This window comes from Trichomycterus rosablanca, chromosome 6, assembly GCF_030014385.1.
Source record: "Trichomycterus rosablanca isolate fTriRos1 chromosome 6, fTriRos1.hap1, whole genome shotgun sequence".
Classification (NCBI taxonomy): domain Eukaryota; kingdom Metazoa; phylum Chordata; class Actinopteri; order Siluriformes; family Trichomycteridae; genus Trichomycterus; species Trichomycterus rosablanca.
In genome coordinates, this window is record NC_085993.1 from 23,089,772 (window position 1) to 23,111,432 (window position 21,661).

Consider the following 21,661-nt stretch of genomic DNA (forward strand, 5'->3'; position numbering starts at 1 on the left):
ACTCGCTGAAAATTAATACGTTTTATGCTTCACTAAACGAAACCAAGTTTCCAAACATTCGACAGATGGCACAGAAGATGCTGTTGTTGTTTGGCTCTACCTATGTGTGTGAGCAGACATTCAGCGTGATGAACATCAACAAAACACACCACAGATCCCAGTTAACTGACGAACACCTGAGATCTGTCCTGAGAATTGCCACAACTAAACTGTCACCAAACTTCGACACACTGGCAAAAAAAGGTGACCAACAACACTGTTCCCATTGAAATTGAATACATTAGGTGGGAAATCTTTACTTCTTAGAGATTTACATGTAATTTATATTAGTTCCAAACCCCCGCACCCAGCCGGCCCGTCTGTCAATTTTTGAAACCCAGTGTGGCCCTTGAGCCGAAAAGTTTGCCCACCCCTGCACTACAGTGTTGATTTGGCTGTTGAAAATGTAGCACCCAAGTAATTCACAGACAGTTCTTGTCCTGATCTTTGTCCTGACATTGTAGTATAAATCACAGGCCCTTATAGACCCAGATGTGTGACTTTCCAAATTATGATCAATTATTTTAAACTGCAACAGGTGTAATCCAATTGAGTTCTAGACACATCTCATGGATAACTTTAGCACCTAACCATAATTGATGGCCACAGCAATGAAAATGAGAATAAAGTTTTTCATTAAAATTCATATCCACACCACAAAGTGTGCAAACATGCAAGGGTTTAAATACTTTCTAAATTCACTGTATTGCATTTCTATAACTAAACATAGGCATCATTATCCATTTATTTATTTTTAACCATTTTGTTTTGGTCAGAATTGTGGTATAAACATTAGGCACTCCCAAGAAACACAAGTCACAAGGTGGAAATCACACCCTGGACTGGGGAGCAATAAATAAATGAACTGGACAGGCCTCAAAATACCCCAAACCAGGACAAACTTTTTACCAAGAACTTATTCTTGGATTCGTCACTCCATAATACTATTTTCCACTAATATTTATTCCAATGTATGTTAACTAAAGCATGTCTTAGCCTTTTCACTGTGTTTGTCCTCCATAAAATGGTTTTTTGGCTGCTATCCTTCCAAAAAGACCATTTCTGATCAAGTTTCTTTGGACTGTAGAAGAACTGGGCATCCTGATGAAGCTGCCAGATGTTTCCTCTGGTCTTTCAAAGAAGAAACTCTGAGAAACATCCTAATCAGATTTTGAAGATTTTCTTGGCTTTCCAGTCCTTTTTTAATCCTTGATCTCTCCCAATTCGAAAGATTTATTTATACCAGCTTGAATACCACATCTTGAGTATCCAGTCTGTTTGCAAATTTCACAGATTTTGCAGAGTGGCTGCTGATTCAAAAGTATAATTTTATTCTATGATCTTTGGCATTTTAAATGGAATGATGTGATTGAAAGTTTATCTACATATTAGCAAGCTTTTAATAAATGTAACTCATACAACATGTGTATGTAATGCTTAAACATGTCTTGCACAGCCCTGGTGTAATAGACCTTTCTTACAACATTCATTTAAACAATGTTAGCAATGACATTAATTAGGGCTCCATTCCATTTAGGTTTAACATAGCTATACTACTATGGTAAATATAGCCACATGGGCTGGAAAAAAACACTCTGTGCCCTATTGTGTCTGATTCGCGCTGGTCTGGCTGGGATTTTGAGTTCCCGCAGTTCGTGCCAGCCTACCACGGCGGCACCATCTGCCTGACATCGGGCGTACAGCTGGAACCCTTACAGTACCCCCCTCTATGGGCAGCTCCTGACCTGCAGCCCGGTTCCTTCTGAACTCCCGAATGAGTTTGGGATCTAGAATGTTCCGGGCCAGCACCCAAGCTTTCCCAGTCAACAAGGTACTAATTGGCACTCCGAACCATCCTGACGTCCAGTATTTGGCTCATGGTATAGGCTGGGGCACCGTCCACTACCCACAGAGCTGTAGCGTGAGCTGCTGGGGTAGAGCCACCACACAGGTAGTGTCTCAGGAGGGAGACATGAAATGTAGGGTGTATCTTTGAGGGTCACTGGCAAGTCTAATTTGTACGAGACCAGGTTAATACACTTAGGGATTTTAAACGTACCCTCTGCCCCACATGTAGCTTGGGTGCTTCAAGCAGTCTATGGTTGGCTGCGCGCTGCATGTTCTCTGAGGCAGCCTGAAGTGCCAGCCTCGCTTTCCGCGGCGGGCATCCCGACCTCCTGTTCCTGTTCTTGGAACATGGGCGGTGGGTATCCGAATTGGCATTCAAACGGGACATGCCTATTGCCATAGGGTGTTATGGGCGTATTCGGCCCAGGTGAGGTGCTCTGCCCAGAATTACTGGTGGTCTGCCGTCAGACAGCGAAGCATGTGGTCCAGATCCTGGTTAAGGCGTTCAGTCTGGCCGTCTCTGGATGGAAGCCTGATGACAGACTAGCTGTAGCACCAATAAGCCTACAGAACCCCTTCCAACACCGACTGGAGAACTAGGGCCCCCAGTCAGAGACTACGTCCGTAGGCATGCCGTGGATACAGGAGCAGTCTCCTGGGCCGTTGGTAGTTTGGGGAGTGCCACAAATTTGCAGGCTTTAGAGAACCTGTCTACTATAACCATGATCACTGTGTTACCCCGGTGACAAAGTCGAGGGCTATGTGCGACCAGGTGAGGCCTAAATGTAGTTCCTCACATCTTGCTCCATCCCCGGCCACCAAAATCTCAGTTGCAAAAACTCTAGGGTCCTATTGACCCCAGTATGGGCTGAAAAGGGTGAGGCATGTCCCCAGTCCATGACTCGGCCCCTAACCCCTGTTGGCACAAACAGTCGTCCTGGCAGCCCACCCCCAGGGTCCTACTCATGACACAGGACCTCTCTCACAGACTTTTCAATCCCCCACTCCAGCGCTGCCACAGTGCGGGAGCTGGGAACTATGGTCTCCGGCTCTCTGTCTGACACAGGTATCTGCCACTGGCGGGACAGGGCATCAGGTTTACTATTTTTGGTCCCTGGGCGATATGACAGGGTAAAGTGGAACCGAATGAAGAATAGCGACCAACGAGCCTGGCGAGGATTGAGCCTTTTGGCCTGTTGGATATAGGTCAGATTTTTGTGGTCGGTCCACACTAGAAAAGGATGTTTAGCTCCCTCAAGCCAGTGGCGCCATTCTTCCAGGGCCAGCTTAATGGCTAGAAGCTCCCGGTCACCTACGCTATAATTTCGCTTGCAGGGGGTCAGTCTGTGAGAGAAGAACGTGCAAGGATGGAGCTTGTGACCCAGTCCTACACGCTGAGAGAGTACGGCACCTACTCCCACCTCCGAAGCGTCTACCTCGACTATAAACGGTTTCTCTGGATCAGGTACTTGGAGGACCAGGGCCAATGTCAGGCATTCCTTTAGGGTGTCAAATGCCTCCTGGGCCTCGTAGGTCCAGCTGGATGGTCCTGGCATCTTCCGGGTGAGGGTTGTGAGAAGTGCCGCAATGGTACTACAATTTCTCACAAACCTCTGGAAGAAATTCGCAAAACCTAGAAACTGCTGGACCTGATGAAGCAACCCTGGAGGAGGCCACTCAGCAATGGCTTTTATTTTGGCCGGGTCCATGCGTACTGAACCGCTGGACACGATAAACCCCAAAAATGGGACAGAGGACGCATGAAATAGGGACCGCCCTAGCAGTAGCTGGAGGATGCGTCTGAAAATCAAGATATCAAGGTAAACATAAGCGTAACGGTCCAAGGTCTCTCTGAGTACCTCGTTGATAAACCTCTGGAATACCGCTGGGGCATTCATGAGCCCAAAGGGCATGATGAGGTACCTGTTGGTGTAATAAACGCGGTCTTCCACTCATCCCCCTGCCTAATTCAAATGAGGTTATATGCACTGCGCAGGTCCAATTTAGTGAAAATTGTGGCCCGCTGCAATGCCTCAATCGCAGTAGGCATTAGGGGCAGTGGGTAGTGGTCCTTGACCGTGATTGCATTCAGCCCTCAGTAGTCAATGCAGGGGCGCAGCGTGCCATCTGCCTTACCGACAAAAAGGAAGCCCGCCCCAGCTGGTGAAGAGGACGGGCGAATGAAGCTGAGCTGCAGGGCCTCATGGATACATTCCTGCATGGCCTTGCGCTCTGGGCCTGAAAGGGTGAAAAGTCGCCCTCGGGGTGGACTAGTCCCCGGGAACAGGTTGATGGCGCAATCAAAAGCCCGATGAGGAGGTAGGTGTTGTGCCTGCTCCTTACTAAAAACTTTCCCCAAATCCCAATAGCATTCAGGCACCTGGGTCAGGTCCAGTGCCGGCACCAACTTGGGGGCTCTCGGGGAGTGTGGGTTCGACGCAACTAGACCATCCCCCTTGCACCGGGGGCCCAACACACAGATGGACCATGTTGACCAGTCAATGCTTTTCTAACCATGGGTACCCCAATACCAATTGCAGTTGGGGGGGCTTGCGTGACTAAGAATGCAATACGTTTCATATGGCCCCCTATGCGCATGGTCACCGGTTCGGTGCAGTGGGTTATCTGGCCACTGGCAAGGGGTCGACCGTCAAAGGCTTGGGCCATCATGGGTTGACTCAACTCTTAATTGAAGAGGCCCAATTGTCAAGCCAGGGCCACATCGACAAAGTTATCCATGGCCCCAGAGTCTATGCAAGCCTGTAATTGAATTGGAAGAGACAACCTCATGCCTACAATGGGGAAGGAGGTTCAGTCTAGTCCTGGCTCCCTGTGCCAAGACTGGCCGACTCGTTTCCAGGACAATGTGGACGTTGCATTCTTGGGGAGCGACCCTGCCCAGGTATCTGTGCCCCGTCTAGTTGCATGGGTTCCGGGGCGGGTTCCCTAAGGGGTGAGCGTCGGGAACTGAGGCCCTCTGGACGGGGTTCGTCAGCGCCCCGAGGACGGCTGGCCAGCCGTATGTCAATACTGATACACGTCGTACAACTGGCTCAAGGTATCAGGAAGGTCTCGCGTGGCCAGTTCATCCTTCAAACGCTCAGTCCCTTCTGAAAAATGGCTTCTAAAATCAACCACATAATCTGCCACAGGCCTAGTGCCTTGTGACAGTTCTAGTAATCGTGGTGCGGCATCACGCCCCCCTTGGGGGTTATAGAAGTTTTCAGGAAAAGCACTGTTGGCTGGTACACCTTGTTCCCAGAGAGCCGTTGCCAAAGCTAGGGCCCACCCTGTTAACAGGGAGATCATACATGCTACCTTTGATCTTTCTGAATGGAACCAGGATGGCTGCTGTTGGAAAACCAGGGAACATTGCAACAAAAAACCCCTGCACCACTCGGGGTCACCCATATACCTCTCGGGAGTGGCTATTAGGGCGTCTGGTTGAGCTGCCCTATCCTCTGACACTCCGGAGGATGGTGATTCAGATGGCGGGGTTCTGGCCTGCACTGCGATCAGCATTGCCAGCTGTTGTGTAATTTCCTGCAGCATCTGCTCATGTCTACCTATAGCTCTCCCCTGGGCCTGCAAGGCCTCCCTGTCTGAAGGGATCTCGGCTGGGTCCATGTCTGGTCGCACCTTTCTGTTACGTGGGGGAGTGAGATTGGACCCAAATGCACGAACCAGGCTGACAGGATCAGTTTTTATAATCCTTGCAGTAATTAAAACTTCATCACAAGGGAAGAGAGTGTGAGAGGGTGTAAAAGGTGCCCCCGAAATAAACGAGAGAACGGGTAAGGGCAAACTAAGGAGTCGTCTATGGCGATGAACTCAAACACAGGTCTATGTTAAACTAAATAAAGAAACTAAACTTAGGATGAGAGGTAAATCTTCTCTCTTATGGTTTTAAATAATAAAGAATTTTTTCCCACTCTTTGTTGTAATTTAGTATTTATTTTATCTTCATTTACTTAATTGACTTTTATTTACTTATTTATTTATTTATTTATTTATTTCATATTATTCATACATAATATTGCTCTGTACACTTTGTAACCATCCTGAACCCTGAATCTAAAGAGACACCACTTAGTCCCACTGACTAAATGTTATTTAGGTGGGCGATACTCACCCCAGCTATGACACAAGCATAGTCATTATGCCTTAAAAGTGTGTATTGTGCCACTGCTAAGTGTTGGGCAGTGTTAGCACAGCAGTTCAGTTACTGGACTACTGATCAAAAGATTGTTGCCACAATTACTTAATATAGCCCAACTATTGCTCTGTACACTTTGTAACCACCCTGAACCCATTTTTCAATCTAAAGGGACCCCACCTAGTCCCACTGACCAGATGTTATTTGGGTGGTGAGTGATTCTCAGCATAGTAATTATGCCTAAGTTTGTATTGTGCCACTGCTAAATAAGTAGTTAAGTTACTGGTTTACTGATCAAAAGATTGCTGGTCCAAGCCCCATTGTCGCAAAGTTGCCACTGTTGAGCCCCTGAGCAAGGTGCTTAACTCTTAATTGCTTGTAATTGTAAGTTGCTTTGGATAAAAATGTCTGCCAAATGTGATAAATGTAAATGCTGTGTTTGTATGGGTGTCACAGCAGTGTTATCATTACTGTTAAACACTTTATACATACCAGAAGAAAAATAGTGTTCTGAGGTTGACAAAGTGTACAGAGCTAAAGATCGGCACAAATACACCATTAAACAATGACATAGTTCACAATTGACATTATAATTAGTTCCAAAAATGTTTAATGGGGTTAGGGTCAGGGCTCTGTACAGGCCACTTAAGTTTCGCCACACCAGACTCATGTCTTAATAGAAATTACTTTGTAGAAAAAGGAGCATGGTAATGCTTGGACAAAAGAAGCTTTCCCTAAACAGTTGTGTAAATATATATGTATTTTTTTTAATAACCACTTGTATACATCTGTTAGCAACAGATGCAGCTAAAAAACAAATCATTAGGGGTGTCCACAAAATATCAATAAGTTACTTGCTAAATATGGCTAAGTATGTGTCAAATACTTTATAGTACATTATTACATTACATACACAACATTCAAACATCAAAGTAGTGATGACCATTATTACATAAAAATTATTTTGGTTGAGTATTCATATGTAAATAAACAGATGTGTTCTACTGTTTAATTAGGCAAAAAGAGGCCACCATTTCCCATTGTTAAAATATTTACACTCTCTGAGTCCTTTATAGGTACACCTATCTGGTGTGTACATTTATTTATTCTTTTAAAAGCTAAACCTACCATACAGATGAACTTTGTGGATTTACAATTACTTACTATGGTCCATCTATTGCTCTGTACACCTTATCATCCTGTAACCATTTCTCAATCTAAAGGGACACCATTTAGTCCCACTGACCAGATGTTATTTAGGTGGGCGATTCTCACCCCAGCTATGACACAAGCATAGTAATTATGCCTTAAAAGTGTGTATTGTGCCAAGATGCCACTGCTGGCCCCTGAGCAAGGTGCTTTACTGTTATTTGCTTGTAATTGTAAGTTGCTTTGAATAAAACTGTCTGCCAAATGTGATAAATGTAAATGCTGTGTTTGTGAGTGTGTCACAGCAGTGTAATCATTACTGGTGAACACTATATACATACCAGAAGAAAAATAGTGTTCTGAGGTTAACAAAGTGTACAGAGCTAAAGATGTGTACAGAGCAAAAAGTACACCATTAAACAATGACCTTGTTGTTACTTTTCAGCTGATTCAATTTTTACAACACATAGTCTGCATGATACATTTTTGCGCAAGTGTTTGGCAAAAGCCTGATCTCGCACACCATAAATGAGTGGGCTGAGCAGCCGTGGTACGATGTTTGTTAACAGATAAGCATTAGAGCTTATTTTTTTCAGTTGATCAGGCAAAATACGAGCAAAAAATAAGTCAATTACGGGAGTGGTATAAGACAGCATACAAAGCAATTGCTGCACCCCATGCAACAAGATTGTGCTCTGAGCTTTTTTTGCCGAAACCTTGTCAGAGGACATCTTTTTGGCTGTAAACAGCACCCTACAATAGGTATAGACAAGAACTATCCACACAAAAGATGTGTAAATGACATTAGTAGCCATGTTCTTCTTATCGTGGTAATCTGTGTTATATACAATTGCTGAAGAGCAGACTTTTACAGTTTTAAGAATAAATAAAGGAAAGAGTATAGCAGAAATAACCAAGTCTATCAGTGGAGGGATAATTCCAGCTATCCATATCAAAAAAATAAGAAAATAGGTTCTGCGCACTGTACAAATCTGAGGATGATGCAGAGGTTTACAGATGGCAATGTACCGCTCAAGTGCCATAGCCAAATTTAGTGGAGTGTTCTTCTGAGTAGTTGAGGCTGTGATTAATAATGGACAACAAAATGAAAAAATAACATTCTGCCATGCATATGCCATTACAAAGAGAGTGACTGAAATCCAAACCATAATTATGTCATTAATAACCAAGTGGATGTATAAAATGTACCTTGGATTGTTTAAAAAAATTTTACTTTTAAAAAACGTCGAAACAAATATTGAATTAATACAAATGATTACAAGTCCAAGAAAAACAGTAATAAAATTTTGGGTGAAGATTTCCTGAAAGTTTTGATTTACTGATGTGTTCATAGCTGAAAAATACTCTACAGTAATTATGAAATCTTAAGAAAGATTTTTTTAAAGAAGTGGTAATACTTCACCCAAAATGTTCTTAAGTACTTAAGTAGGCAGAAGAAGAAAGTCCTTGGTTCATTAGTAATTCCTTTAAGAAAAAGAAAAACCCATGTTATAGATGAAGTGGCTGGCTTTGGAGCCATATAAGGTTTATATATATGTGTATATATGTTGTGGGTGTTTGTAAGGGGTGGGGATTAGCAGTAGACTAGAGTGCAGATTGTAAGTAATTTACCCTCGATTGACTATAATTAGAAGTCACGTGTACCTGGACCAAGTTAACAATAACTGTTACATGACATTCTGAATATCCTTTAAAAATATCTTAAAGCAATTCTCTAAAATCCCACCAACTCAATTACTCGATTATGCAAGCAGAGGTTTGTAAGTATCAATAATGAAAACAATAATATTACCAATAATATTAGGAATGTGATGTTGATTTATCAGCAAGTATTTTTGTGCGTTAAAGTTTCTTTTTGTTGTTCACATGCCCCAAAGGCTCAATTTGAAGTTCTAGCAGTTAAATCAAAGTGTAACCAGCCTGGCCTGTAAATGATTATTCAATGAGATTAAAGCAAATTGTTTATTAATAGTGTATGTTGAATACATTTGTTATCAATCAACATGTTATGGGTAATTAATGATTTAGATCCAAAACATCTGAAAAGGTTCTATCCCAATATACTTTAGCATCAAGGGTATAGCTAATGAGTTTGAATGAACTTTGCTCATTTCTGTTGGGAAGTCTGATTCAAACACTGAAAGGATCCTACAGGGATTTAATTCCCTTTAGCCACCAAAAGTTCAAATGCTTTTCTGGGACAATTAGATCTTGTTTATTCCACTAGTTCATCCCAAATGTATTTAATGGAATAAGGTCAGGTCTCTTGACTGTGTAGTTCCTTCAACTCTCAGCTCTGATACAACATAGATTGTGCACCAGGCTTGTGATGATGTAGCAGAAATAGTATCAAGAGTATAATTTGCATCTCTATCAAACCCATTATCTGTGAAACTGTCAGAAAGTGAAGTGTGATTAATCATTCCAGGAATTTTTTAACCTTGCACAAGGGTGTATATTTAACATCACTCACAACTTATATAAAAATACTCTGGTGTTTCATTCTATTGCACATAATTTATCATCTGCAAGTCAAAAAGTGTGGATTTTTGTCACCTTGCATGCCATACTTTCATTTTTCATAATGTAGTCATCATTTTCTTCTATAATTTTTGTAATTCGGTTAAGAATATATACAAATCAATACTAAACCATGTTGCACGAACATCTTTAGACAGTTTGGGTCACCACACAGAATCTGACATCAGATCACCAACATATGGTGGATTCAGACAATATTCAGACGCTTTGCTTTTTTACACACTTTTTAATTATCAAGTCACAATTAACTGCCCATAATAATAATAATAATAATAATAATAATAATAATAATAATAATAATGTTAATAATGATAATGATAATAATTATAATAATAACTGCCAATAATAAGTAAAAAAGGACGTTTAAAAACATGCCCCAAAGCTTGTTTTTTTGTCCTGACATTGTAGTAAAAATCACAGGCCCTTATAGACCCAGGTGTGTGACTTTCCAAATACAGTAATGATCAATTATTTTAAATTAAAGTAAAATTTTAAATATTAAAATTCATATCCACACCACAAATTGTGCAAAGATGCAAGTATTTAAATTAGGGCTGTCAAACGATTAAAATTTTTAATCGCGATTAATCTCAGAATTTTACATAGTTAATCGCGATTAATCGCATTAAAAAAAATCTGTGTAAATGTTATAGAAAACAAGGATTTTAAGTGAAATGTTACAATTAAAATGGTGAACATATTTATGCTAAATGTACTTATGTTAAAAACTGCTGGGACAAGAGAAAACTGTAAGGGAGTTTTATTCACTCACATACTAGGCAGTAATACTATCTAGCAGAGAACCTTGACTTCGTATATATGTCAGATGCGTAGTTATTGTAACAGACTTTTCTGTGGTTGTATCGTGACGATGGTTTGATGGACGTTTCTACACGAAGTGAGTGTGTTTTCACTAGGGATGCATCGATACCATTTTTTCCCAACCGAGTACAAGTACATGTATTTTTGTACTCGCCGATACCTATTTAGAATGATGCAATCTGGAGCATTATGGAATTGTTTAGTTTTTAGTGTAAAATAGTGCAGTGGAACAGTTGCTTGCCATCACTAATTGTAAAAAAAAAAAACACCGCACAGACATCATTGAGAAAGCTTCTGACAAGCTAACGTTAACGTTCATTAATAAACGCACGTAATTAACGTTGTGCACATCATACATGCGATGCGATTCTGCTGATTGAAATATTTACTTTAAAAAGATAATACAGTCCGATCCCATCTGAGCCGATTCTATCAGCACGTTCGTGGTTCACCTCGGTAAATCGTAAACGACTCTGAGTCGACTCCCGCTTTGTGGTAATAACCAGTATAATTAAGCCTGAACTTTATAATGTAAGCGAGTCACACAAAATGTTCTGTAGTATTTGGTGTTTATTTACAACCGCATCATTCATCATAACAGTAAACACGGAGAGATGACTGAGAAAAGAAACTTACGCTGCGCTTACAATGAATCGATTCTTGAATCACTTGTATCGACACTGTGAACAGAGAATTGAACACAAACAGCGGTCGCTGCTTTTGTAACCGGTTTATCTTCGCTGTTAGCTCTATTTTTAAGGGTTTTTTTTGTCAAACGGAACTAAAGAACATTAAACGTGCGTGTGAGTGTGGTCAGTGAGAATAATTCAATCTGTCTCCCGTGGGTGAAAAATGAATTGCTTTAGTTTTAGAAGTAAAAAAATATCGTAATGTAATTAGTGCATTAACGGCACTATTTTTTTTAATCTCGTTAAATTGAGATTGCGTTAATGCGTTATTATCGCGTTAACTTCGACAGCCCTAATTTAAATACTTTTTAAGTTCAGTGTATTGCACTTCTCTAACTAAACATAGGCATCATTATCCATTTATTTATTTTTAACCATTTTATTTTGGTGAAAATTGTGGTATAAACATTACACACTCCCAGGAAACACAGGGCACAAGGTGGAAATCATTCCCTGGACCATGGGGCAATAAATAAATAAACTGGACAGACCTCAAAATACCCCAAACCAGGACAGACTTTCCACCAAGAACTTATTCTTCTGTCTCTCTTCAACTTTTCTTCTTGCATATCAGTGACGATTAGACCCAAATATTTAAAACTTGGATTTGTCACTCCATAATAAAATTTTTCACTAATCTTTATTCCAATGTATGTTAACTTATGCATATCTTAGACTTTTCACCCTGTTGGTCTTCCATAAAATGGTTTCTTGGCTGCTACTTAACACTATCACTTCTGTTGCATCAAGAAATGAAACCTGAAACTCTTACACAAAGAGAAAATTCTATTCTATCAATTCTATGCAGAAACGCCTCAAAGAGACTGAGCTCATCTCATATGGTCTGAAAGACTGTGTAAAAACATGTGCTTTGGTCAGACGAGTCCACAGTTCAGCTTGTTTTCTGGAAAAACGAACGTCATTTGCTCTGTGCCAAAGATAAAAAGGACCATCATTTCCTGGCATTTAATTGTAGTATACATTCCCTCTGTGAAACTAATTAGGATCACTACTACATTTTATTAATGTGAAATGTCAGAATAATACTGGAGATGATTTATGATTAATTTTAGATTTTATTTAATTCATCACATTTCCAGTGACTTTGAAGTTTACATACAACTGGTTAGTTTTTGTAGCTTTGACATACATTTTATTAACTTGTGTCAGATATTTCAGGGTAGCCTTCCACAAGAACTGTTGTAACTGAGTCAGGTTTATAGGCCTCTTCACTTTTAAATGCATTTTCAGTTCTGCCCATAAATGTTCTATGGGATTGAGGTCAGGGCTTTGTGAGGACCAATTAATTGCCCTTGTTGTCCATAAGCCATTGTTCCATTACTTTTGAGCCCAAGCTTGAACTTTTTCTTGCTAATTGAGATGTTGCTTTTATATCGCAACATAATTTCCTTTCCTCTCAATGTGATCTATTTTGTGAAGTGCACCAGTCCCTCCTCCAGCACAGCACCCCTACAACATGATGCTGCCACCCCTTGCTCCATGGTTGGGATCGTTTGCTTTTTCCTCTATACATAATCCATACATAATGATGATTATTATGGCTAAACAGTTCCATTTTTGTTTCATCAGACCATTTGACATTTCTGTCCCCATGTGCTGTTGCAAAATGTAACCTGACTTTTTATGGTGGTTTAGGAGCAGTGACTTCTTCCTTGTTGAGCAAAGTTCATTTATCTCTAGGATAAAGACTGTGTGTTCTTCCTTTAATATGATGACTGCATGGTCCTGTTGCAAATAATTGTCTGAACAAATGAATTTGGCACTTTTGGTGGTTTGAAAATTGGTCCCAAAGATGTACCAGGTTCAGAATAATTTTTCTGATGTCTGTTAATTTCCCCATGATGTCAAAACTGCCACAGGTACACCTCCAGTTAATTCAAATGATGTCAAACAGATTTAGATCATTCTAAATCAGACTGTTATGAAGCCATGGTATTTCCAAGCTATTTAAAGAGACTGAATGTAAACTTCTGACCCACTATTTGGATGTAGTAAATTACAAGTAAATGATTGGTTTGTAAACATTTGTTGGACAAATTGCTTGTGTCATGTACAAAATAGATAAGCAGAAAACTTGCTAAAACTAGTTTTTTGACATGGAATATGTAAAAGTGATAATTGTAACTTTATCTTGATTTTTTTAACGTAAAAAGCTCATAGATAATAAGGAATTGTCACAATAATTTTATTATATCATATAAATATAAAATCATACACATTATACAGTATATAATTGTAAAACATTACAGTTTTTCTTTAGTGCTTTAGCACACTGACCACATATCAATGATAATTTCTAATAACAGTTACTGTATTAACAATGTCCCATTTTACTACGGATTGAAACTGATTTTTGGCTACCGTAATTTCGAAATAATTTAAAAAAAAGCTAGTCATTTATCGCTAGAATGTGTGATGCTTGGGTACAGGGAAGGATGTTTTAGGTGAAATAAAGGTTATTGAACATGTAATCTGGAGATTGGTCAACATTTGGTCCAAAATATCATCAAGAATCCAGACATCCATATCACAATTAGAGTAAATGTGCAATATGTCACAAATATTTACAAATTTAGAATAGTCACTTTTTAGAATAGTCAGCTCACTAGTTCTGCTGTTTTTGTGTGGAGAAACCCATAGTATTTGGGGAAAAATTCATATGGACATCAACAGAATATTCCAATGCCCTCACAGACAGTGATTGGAGACAAGCATCAAATTCAGGTTCTCAAGAACAATGTTGCAATTTGGCACACACTCTACCAGCTGTACAACGCTGCAGCCCACCTGTCAAGTAACGCTTAGGAGAACTGATGTATGCCATAAATATTAAACATTGCTAATCTCTTGTCCACAAAGGAAATATGTGGTGATTATAGAACTTTTTTTTTAACCAATTGCCAATATACTGTTGTGATAAAAAATATTTAACATTTTACTAGCTTGGTTTACATAAAAAAAGCAAGGAAAAAAAAAGATATTTTAAACAGTTTAACAGTTTGAGGTAGTTTACAGGTGAACAGTAGTGCTGTGCTTCACAGTGTAGAAATATCATTTTACTTGAAGTTCTGAGCTTAAGCAATTGGGAATAAATATACAGCGGTATATGAAAATAAAAAAAATATATGCAATGGATGTATGAAACTCCTCAGATTCATCTTGGTTTCTGTGAAAATTGATCAGCCGGCTTAACCCTATTGACCCTAGACAGGTACCTAACCCAGTATTTCCGGAATTTCTCATCTCTAAACCCGTAGATCATAGGACTAAGAAATCGTGGAATGATGTATACCAGCAGAAAATTGACATAGCGTATCTCTAGACCATACTGTGGAAACAGCTGGATAAGCGGTGCCTGCATGGATGGCACCACAAAAGCCAGCATACAGAGCAGCAGCTGTACACCATGAAGCAGCACTGTGTTCCGGGCCTTCTTCACTGACACCAGGTCAGTGGAGGCTGCTCGTGCTGTCAGCATTATCTTACAATATGTATAAAGCAAGGCCAGAAAGACGAAGGAAAAATACACACTGTCAAAGGCACAGTTCTTGTAGTAGATGGAGCGGTCACGGAATAGCTGTGTATGGTCACAAAATATCAAGGTATAAAAGAAGGAAGCAGGCTCTTTGTTTAGAGTTACAAAGAGGTCAGTGAGGGGAGGAGCAGCACTTAGGACCAGGATGATCCCTATCAGCCAGAGGGTGCGCTGCACTGTGCACATATGACCATAGTGAAGGGGGAAGCAGATGGAAATATAGCGCTCAATGGCCATCCCAGCAAGAATGAGAGGAGTAGAGCGGGTCGTCAGCACAGCTGTCATGATAAGAGGACAGCAGGCAGATGCCAGGATCCTAGAGAATACATAGCTCACCTAGACAGAGGATATACACAGTGAGGTAAATAAATAAAGTCAAGTCAATTGTATGTGTTTAGCACTTTTAACAATAAACAGTCTCAAAGCAACTTTACAGAATCCAGGACCAACAGACCAAAATGGTCTTTTCCATATATGTTTTTAGATTTTATAAACTGAGACAATTCTAAGCACCCCAACAACATTTAATTTGAGATTAACATGGTCTCAACTTGCAGTATTTGCAATTTTATTTTATTTTAAACTATATTTATATATATATAATATTGATATTTAAGATCCAGTGTCCTTCAAAATGTTAAATCAAGTCCCTAGCAGTGGCTGTGTATGACATGGTTAAATTAAAAAGCACATTCAAGACACATATGTTAATCTCAAATTTAATGCTGGTGAGGTAAATGATGTGTTATAATTTGCTCTTGTTAACAAAAGAACTCACAACCTACATTTACCCAAAACAAAAGAACCTGGTTTCAAAACTTACCATGTACAAACCTGTTACCAATGTCAGCTGAACCGCATCATTAACAACCATGCAAATAAACATGATGTAGCGTGGGTCTTCATAGAAAAAGCTGTGTCTAAGGAAAGTGGACACCATGCTACCGTTGAGGACACTGAGGGCTAACCACACTAGCATGGCTACTATGTTTTTGGTAAGAGCAGAGCTGAAGCTGTCCTTAGGAGTAACATTCTGAATAGGCAGGGTGACATTGAAGTTCTCATACACCGAGCCAGCAGAAGAATTCATGATCTAAAAGTTCTATAACAAAATAAAAACAATATTCTCACATAACAGTACAATATAATTCCTTAATACTGCAAGCTGCTATCAAACAATTGTAAAAAGTAATTTTGCTTGATATACAGCTGCATAAAAACATAAATAAAAGTGAAATAAAGTAACAAAGACCAAACCATAACACATAATCAACATTCAATTGATGATTAAGACATGTATAAGACCCTAAATAGTAGTTAATTATATCCATCCGCATATGTTGTAACCTCTTACATTTCTTTTTTTTTGGCCTGCCTGTGAAAAGATCCATGCTGGCGCTTATATACCTTGAGAACATCAATTAAGTAAAAAGTGTAGGAACCCCTAAGGAGCTTCTGTTGTTCATCATCTCAACATCATATCCCTGGGACAAAGAAAATAAAGTAACTAAGTTACTAATTTCAACCAGTGTGCTCATAGACTAACATTTAAAGAGTGCAGATTGGGGATTTATTATGGTAGTTATATAAATGACCATGTAAATTTATTTTTTACAAATACATTTATTGCTTATATAAATAGTGGGTGTCTTAGACTAGTGAAATGCCCACATGATGTAATACATTTGTAAATTACAAATCATATAGGGATCAGAATTTGAAACAGTTGAATCAGAATTTCTTAGTATTTGACACTACTGAAAAGCAAGTTCACACATTAAAACACACACACATAGTGGAATGACCATTGTAATAACCTTGTACAAAAGGTCAGCTTTTTATTAGTCTTATTTTTTCATTGCACCACATGTTCAGATGACTCTAAGCATGTATGTTTAATCTTCTCAGAAGAAGCGTGTCTATTTTAGTATATTTGATACATTACTGGCAATATTATAAATGTGCCCAAAGAAAAACTTTAGATACAGTTTTTTACCTCAAAGTGTTACATCGATTAACTGACTTCAATGAAATGAAAACTGAGAGCTGTGAAAATAGTGAAATTTGCAAATAAATTAATAAAATACTACTACTACTATTCCTACTACTACTACTACTATTCCTACTACTACTACTACTACTACTAATAATAATAATAATAATAGAAGAAAAAGAAGAAAAAGAGCATGATGACTTTGTCAAGCTAACATAATTGTTGTTTTATTTTTACACTTCATTTCTTTTACTCATGATTACTATTGATTCCATATAATTTGCCTGTTATTGCATATTTATCACACAAAACTTTTTTTTCATTTACATATTTTATTTATTTTTCATTTATTTTTTTATATTTACATATATTCATTTATTTTTTATTTTTATGTTTTGTTTTTATTTTACAAAACCATGATAAAAAAGATAAAATGATAATAAAAATCACAACACATTTTGTAAAACATCACTTTCTTGAATTAAGGAAGAAACGTATCCAGCACTCAAATCTGCCCCTTTTGCTTATTAATGCAAAATTTCACCCCTTTTATGATTGTAACTTAATGCTTTTAGTTCTTCATATTGATGTAAAAAAATATTAGCCCACTTTCCTTTATGAGGCACTTTCCTTTTTGTTTAGCGCTTGGCATAAGCTGTGCAGTAAAATGTCATCAAGTGCGCGTATGAGATGTATCTGCATTTGTGTGGAATAACTGTCAAATTCACTCTGAAAGCGTCCATATGTGTCTGTGTTTAGCTGCATTTTTCTCCTGTTTCACTTTTAAACCTGTGTTATAGCTCGGGGTGCTGTTTTTTTTTTTTTTTTTTTTTTTTTTTCTAGAGAGTCTAAAACCCTTATCATTTAAAAAAAGCTTAATGTGACTTAATGTATTAAAAGAATGACACAGGAACACTAAAGTTCTCTTAATTATTACTGGTCATCAGTTCTCTCCACTACTGAAATTCCTCACTCGTTGTTTTAGTACAATAAGACACGTTAAGTTTTGTGCGCTGTCACACTCCATGGAAACAACGGCATAGCCAGCACAAAAGCTATTTTGTTGCTTCTCATGTGAATGCGCCTTTACTGAACGGAATACGGTAGTCCAAGATCAAGCATCTCCACAATTAAAAAACATAAGAAAACAATAAAGAAGTAAAGATAAAGTGCAGGTTTATTGTATTTTTTATTGATTTTTAACTGTTTTCAATTGTATTTCAGTGTTTTTCAAATTTGTGTTGTAAGTGTCAAAAACAACACCATTCTTTTACATTAGCCTAAAATATATGCAGTTCCATGACAGGTTTCCCATACATCTTTATGGGAAAAAATTACCTTGATCCCAACAAATACATTTAAAAATGAAATATCACTATCTCATCAAAAACCATTTAACCCCTCACCACTGCTAAGCTACAATCACACTCACATTGTTTTTATGATATGCACCTCTCAATTTATTATTAGTTATCCAATAGTCTTATTATTTTTCTTATTATTAGTGTGTTTGCAGTAGTATTGTTGTCCAATAATTTTATTATTATTATTAGTTTTTGGTCGACTTTCATCTTCCATAATTTTTGAGATATTAGCACTGTTTTAACTTTAAAATGTTCAGCCCATTGATGATACAAATGCTTGTATACAGCTTTTGGATATGCACACTGGTTTATTTATCTATTTGTTATTATAATTTTTTTTTGCACCTTTCTACTTACCTTTAAAAAGTTGTGGCTCAAGCTGACAACAAGAATGAAAAAAAGGAGCAGGTAGTGAGAAAGTTCTTGATTTTTTTTTGCACTGTATAGCATTACAGGTGGAGACTAACAAAATACCAAATGCTGGTGTGCCAATAGATGTGATTATTTAAAGAGAATCTTTATATTCTTATAATAAATGTGAAAATATAGAATAAATGTTAAACTTTTTACCCAGCTTAATTAAGCAATTTAATATTTAGCTAATTTTAATCACTGTTTTCACTCATCTTTAACAAGGGTAACAGTAATCAGAAGTTTTTCATGAAAGAGAAAAATTACATGGTTTTAACTCCATTACACTGTTAAACCTGTAGACTTTGTGAGTCTTGTCAATAATAAACTTCTGGGTACAATTCAGCCTCAGATCTGTTTGAAATCATGTTATGGCTTATCTGTTTTTATATGTAAATGTAGCATTAACTGACATGACAAAGTTACAAAGTAACATGGAGTGTATGCAAATGTTTATTTTATTAAACATAATACAGTAAAACATTGACACAGAGCAGTTTCACTGTTGGACACATCTGCTATTTTCTGTCGATTTCAAACATTTCAGCATTTACCAGAGGCATTATTATAAAACTTCTCCACTAGCTGTAACAGTCTCTTGAAGTTTGTCAGACTTTTGAAGTTTGTCTGTGAGATTCAGTTAAAACATCATTTGTAAAATCAGACCCAAAGGTCTGGCTCCCAGTCAGTGATCCTATTCATGTCAAAGGTGTTCAATGAAGTTAAGGTGAAGGATGTGTTTAGGGCTCTGGAGTACCTCACACCGAATTCAAGCCATGTCTTTATGGACCTAGCTTTGTGCATTGAAGAACAGTCTCTCTAAAACAGGACAGGGCCTTTCCCAAAGAGTTGCCAGTTGAAAGCCTGTAGTTTATTTATTTATTTATTTTATATGATACAGATACATAATTTCACACAGATACATAATTTCATAACTAAGGGTTACACATCATATTCTTCTAAAGGGTAACAAATGCATAATAGGGTAAAATGGGACCATTATCTGTAACACTTTAAATTGTGTAACACATATTAGTAAGTACTTGTATTTAATAATTACTAATTGTCGATATAAGTGGTGAATACACAAGATACTTGCTATGTTTATTAATGGATTTAAGTTGTTTAATTTTTTCCCCATTTTCCTCCCGATTTAGCACACTCAATTTTGTCTTCCGCTGCTTAGAGATACCAGATTGCATCCGAGGAGAGCACGTCGCAGTACATGCCTCTTCCGACACGTGTACAGCCCTCCTCTTCTCGCCGGTGCTTTCTGCACAGGTGTCTCTTCCGCCAATCAGGGTCCTTACAAAGCGTATGAAGACCCACTCTCCCACACATAGTCTGGTCCCCACCCTGCAGATATGGTGGCCAATTAGTTTCTGCTGCAGGCAGTGCCAATTATGCCCGCCAGATGGTGCCCAGCCGACCGGTGGCAACACCGAGTTTCGAACAGAGGAGTTCAGAAGTTGTTTAATTCTTACCCTATAATGCACTTAAAACAAATGAATGCCTGCTTATTCATAAAGAAGAAAACATCTGTAACACTCATATTGTGTATAATATTTGAGCCATAAATATAAAACAGCATTAAAATCTAACAATAACAGTCGTGGTTATTCCTTATAATTGGTGTTCTAGAAACGATTACAATGTACTACTTCTTTACAACATATTGTAGCAGATACATTTGTGTTTTTGACAACTCCATTCACATTTGTTTTACATACTTACAGACAAACCACAAATACTAAAATCTTAATGAATTAAAAAGCAGGTATTACCTACATTATAAAAAAGAATGCTAATGGTGCTTGTCACCAAAACTGCTATATACTATTTATATGCACAGCAATTAGACGTAAATTAATTAATAAAACTCATAACAAGGTGTGCTTAATGTTCTTCCTCTTGGTGATTGACTTTTTTGCTGACTTTACACTGAGAATATATGAAATATCTTTTTAGATGGCTGAAGAATTTTTTATCTCTAACACCATATATGATTGGACTTAAAAAACGTGGCATAATGTAAACAGTAAGATAGTTGGCATATCGGATCCCCGAGACTTGTCCAGGGAAGATGAGATTTAGGATGACATCAACACTTGGAGAAATATAAGAAAGCATACACATGAAAAGTTGAGCTCCATGAAGTAGAATAGTGTTTCTCACCTTCTGGGCTGATGTTTTCTCAGAAGAGGCAGCCTGTGCGGCAAACAGGACCTTTATGTATGTGTAAACCAGTGTGAGGAAGACTAAGGAGAAGTAGATTCCATCAAAGGCCTGCCTCTTGTATAAAAGCACCGGGTCTTTAAAAACATTTTGGCGTATACACAATACAGAACTTTGAAAGAAGCTAATGGGTTCTGTAGCCAGAGTAACAAAGAGGTCAGAGGTATCAGGGACTACACAGATAAGCCATATTAAGATAATGAGGAGATAGGTGCGATGTACAGTGCAGATCTGGGCATGACGCAGAGGGTGGCAAATGGCAATGTAGCGTTCAACAGCCATGGCAGCCAGGTTAACAGGTGTGTTACGTGTTGTAAAGACAGCCACAAGGATAAAAACACAGCAAACTGATACATTAATAGTGTAAGAGATGTAGCTTACAATGAACAGGCCAACTGTCACAGTCAGCTGCACGGCATCACTAAAGACCATGTGGATGAAGAGAATATAGCGTGGATCTTCATAAAAGACCTGGTTGCTGAAGAAGGTGGCCACCACACTGATATTGATGAAGCTTATGCTGAGCCACACCCCAACTAAAATAAAGTTCTTTGCAAATGCTGTGCTGAATGAGTCTCGTACCAAAACTTGGGATACAGTCGAGTTCATAACTCAAGTCTTTTGCCCTAGAACAGAACAATGGTTAATTAGTCAAAGCTTTATTATTACTGTTATTATTGTTATTATTATTGTTGTTGTTGTTATTATTATTATAGCTGTTGATGTATTTAGTATTCCAGATTAAATACAGTACTATGAAAAGTATTTGTCCCCTTCCCAATTTCTTCTATTCTGCAAATGTGTCACACTTACATGTTTTAGTTCATCATGTTTTAG

General features: G+C 38.3%; 3 protein-coding genes across 3 annotated transcripts; all 3 read right to left on the reverse strand.

Moving 5' to 3' along the window:
• Positions 1-7,626: 7,626 nt before the first annotated feature.
• LOC134316370 (odorant receptor 131-2-like) lies at positions 7,627-8,544 on the reverse strand. Its single transcript, XM_062996728.1, has one exon. It carries the CDS (start codon positions 8,542-8,544, stop codon positions 7,627-7,629), a length of 918 nt encoding a protein of 305 aa, XP_062852798.1.
• A 5,896-nt stretch (positions 8,545-14,440) lies between these two features.
• On the reverse strand, positions 14,441-15,911 carry LOC134316747 (odorant receptor 131-2-like). The gene is made up of 2 exons (XM_062997176.1): positions 15,645-15,911; positions 14,441-15,157 (listed from the first exon to the last, which is right to left on the reverse strand). The coding sequence occupies exons 1-2, from the start codon at positions 15,909-15,911 to the stop codon at positions 14,441-14,443; spliced, it is 984 nt and encodes a 327-aa protein (XP_062853246.1).
• Positions 15,912-20,485: 4,574 nt separating this feature from the next.
• or90a1 (odorant receptor, family 90, subfamily A, member 1) lies at positions 20,486-21,433 on the reverse strand. Its single transcript, XM_062996729.1, has one exon. It carries the CDS (start codon positions 21,431-21,433, stop codon positions 20,486-20,488), a length of 948 nt encoding a protein of 315 aa, XP_062852799.1.
• Between the last annotated feature and the right edge of the window lie 228 nt (positions 21,434-21,661).

Bases quoted from the DNA above. Each gene is read 5' to 3' on its own strand.
- LOC134316370 (XM_062996728.1), bottom strand. From the start codon at position 8,544: ATGAACACATCAGTAAATCAAAACTTTCAGGAAATCTTCACCCAAAAT.
- LOC134316747 (XM_062997176.1), bottom strand. From the start codon at position 15,911: ATGAATTCTTCTGCTGGCTCGGTGTATGAGAACTTCAATGTCACCCTG. The intron at 15,158-15,644 runs GTAAGTTTTGAA...TCCTCTGTCTAG, and splicing joins TGGTAACAGGTTTGTACATG to GTGAGCTATGTATTCTCTAG.
- or90a1 (XM_062996729.1), bottom strand. From the start codon at position 21,433: ATGAACTCGACTGTATCCCAAGTTTTGGTACGAGACTCATTCAGCACA.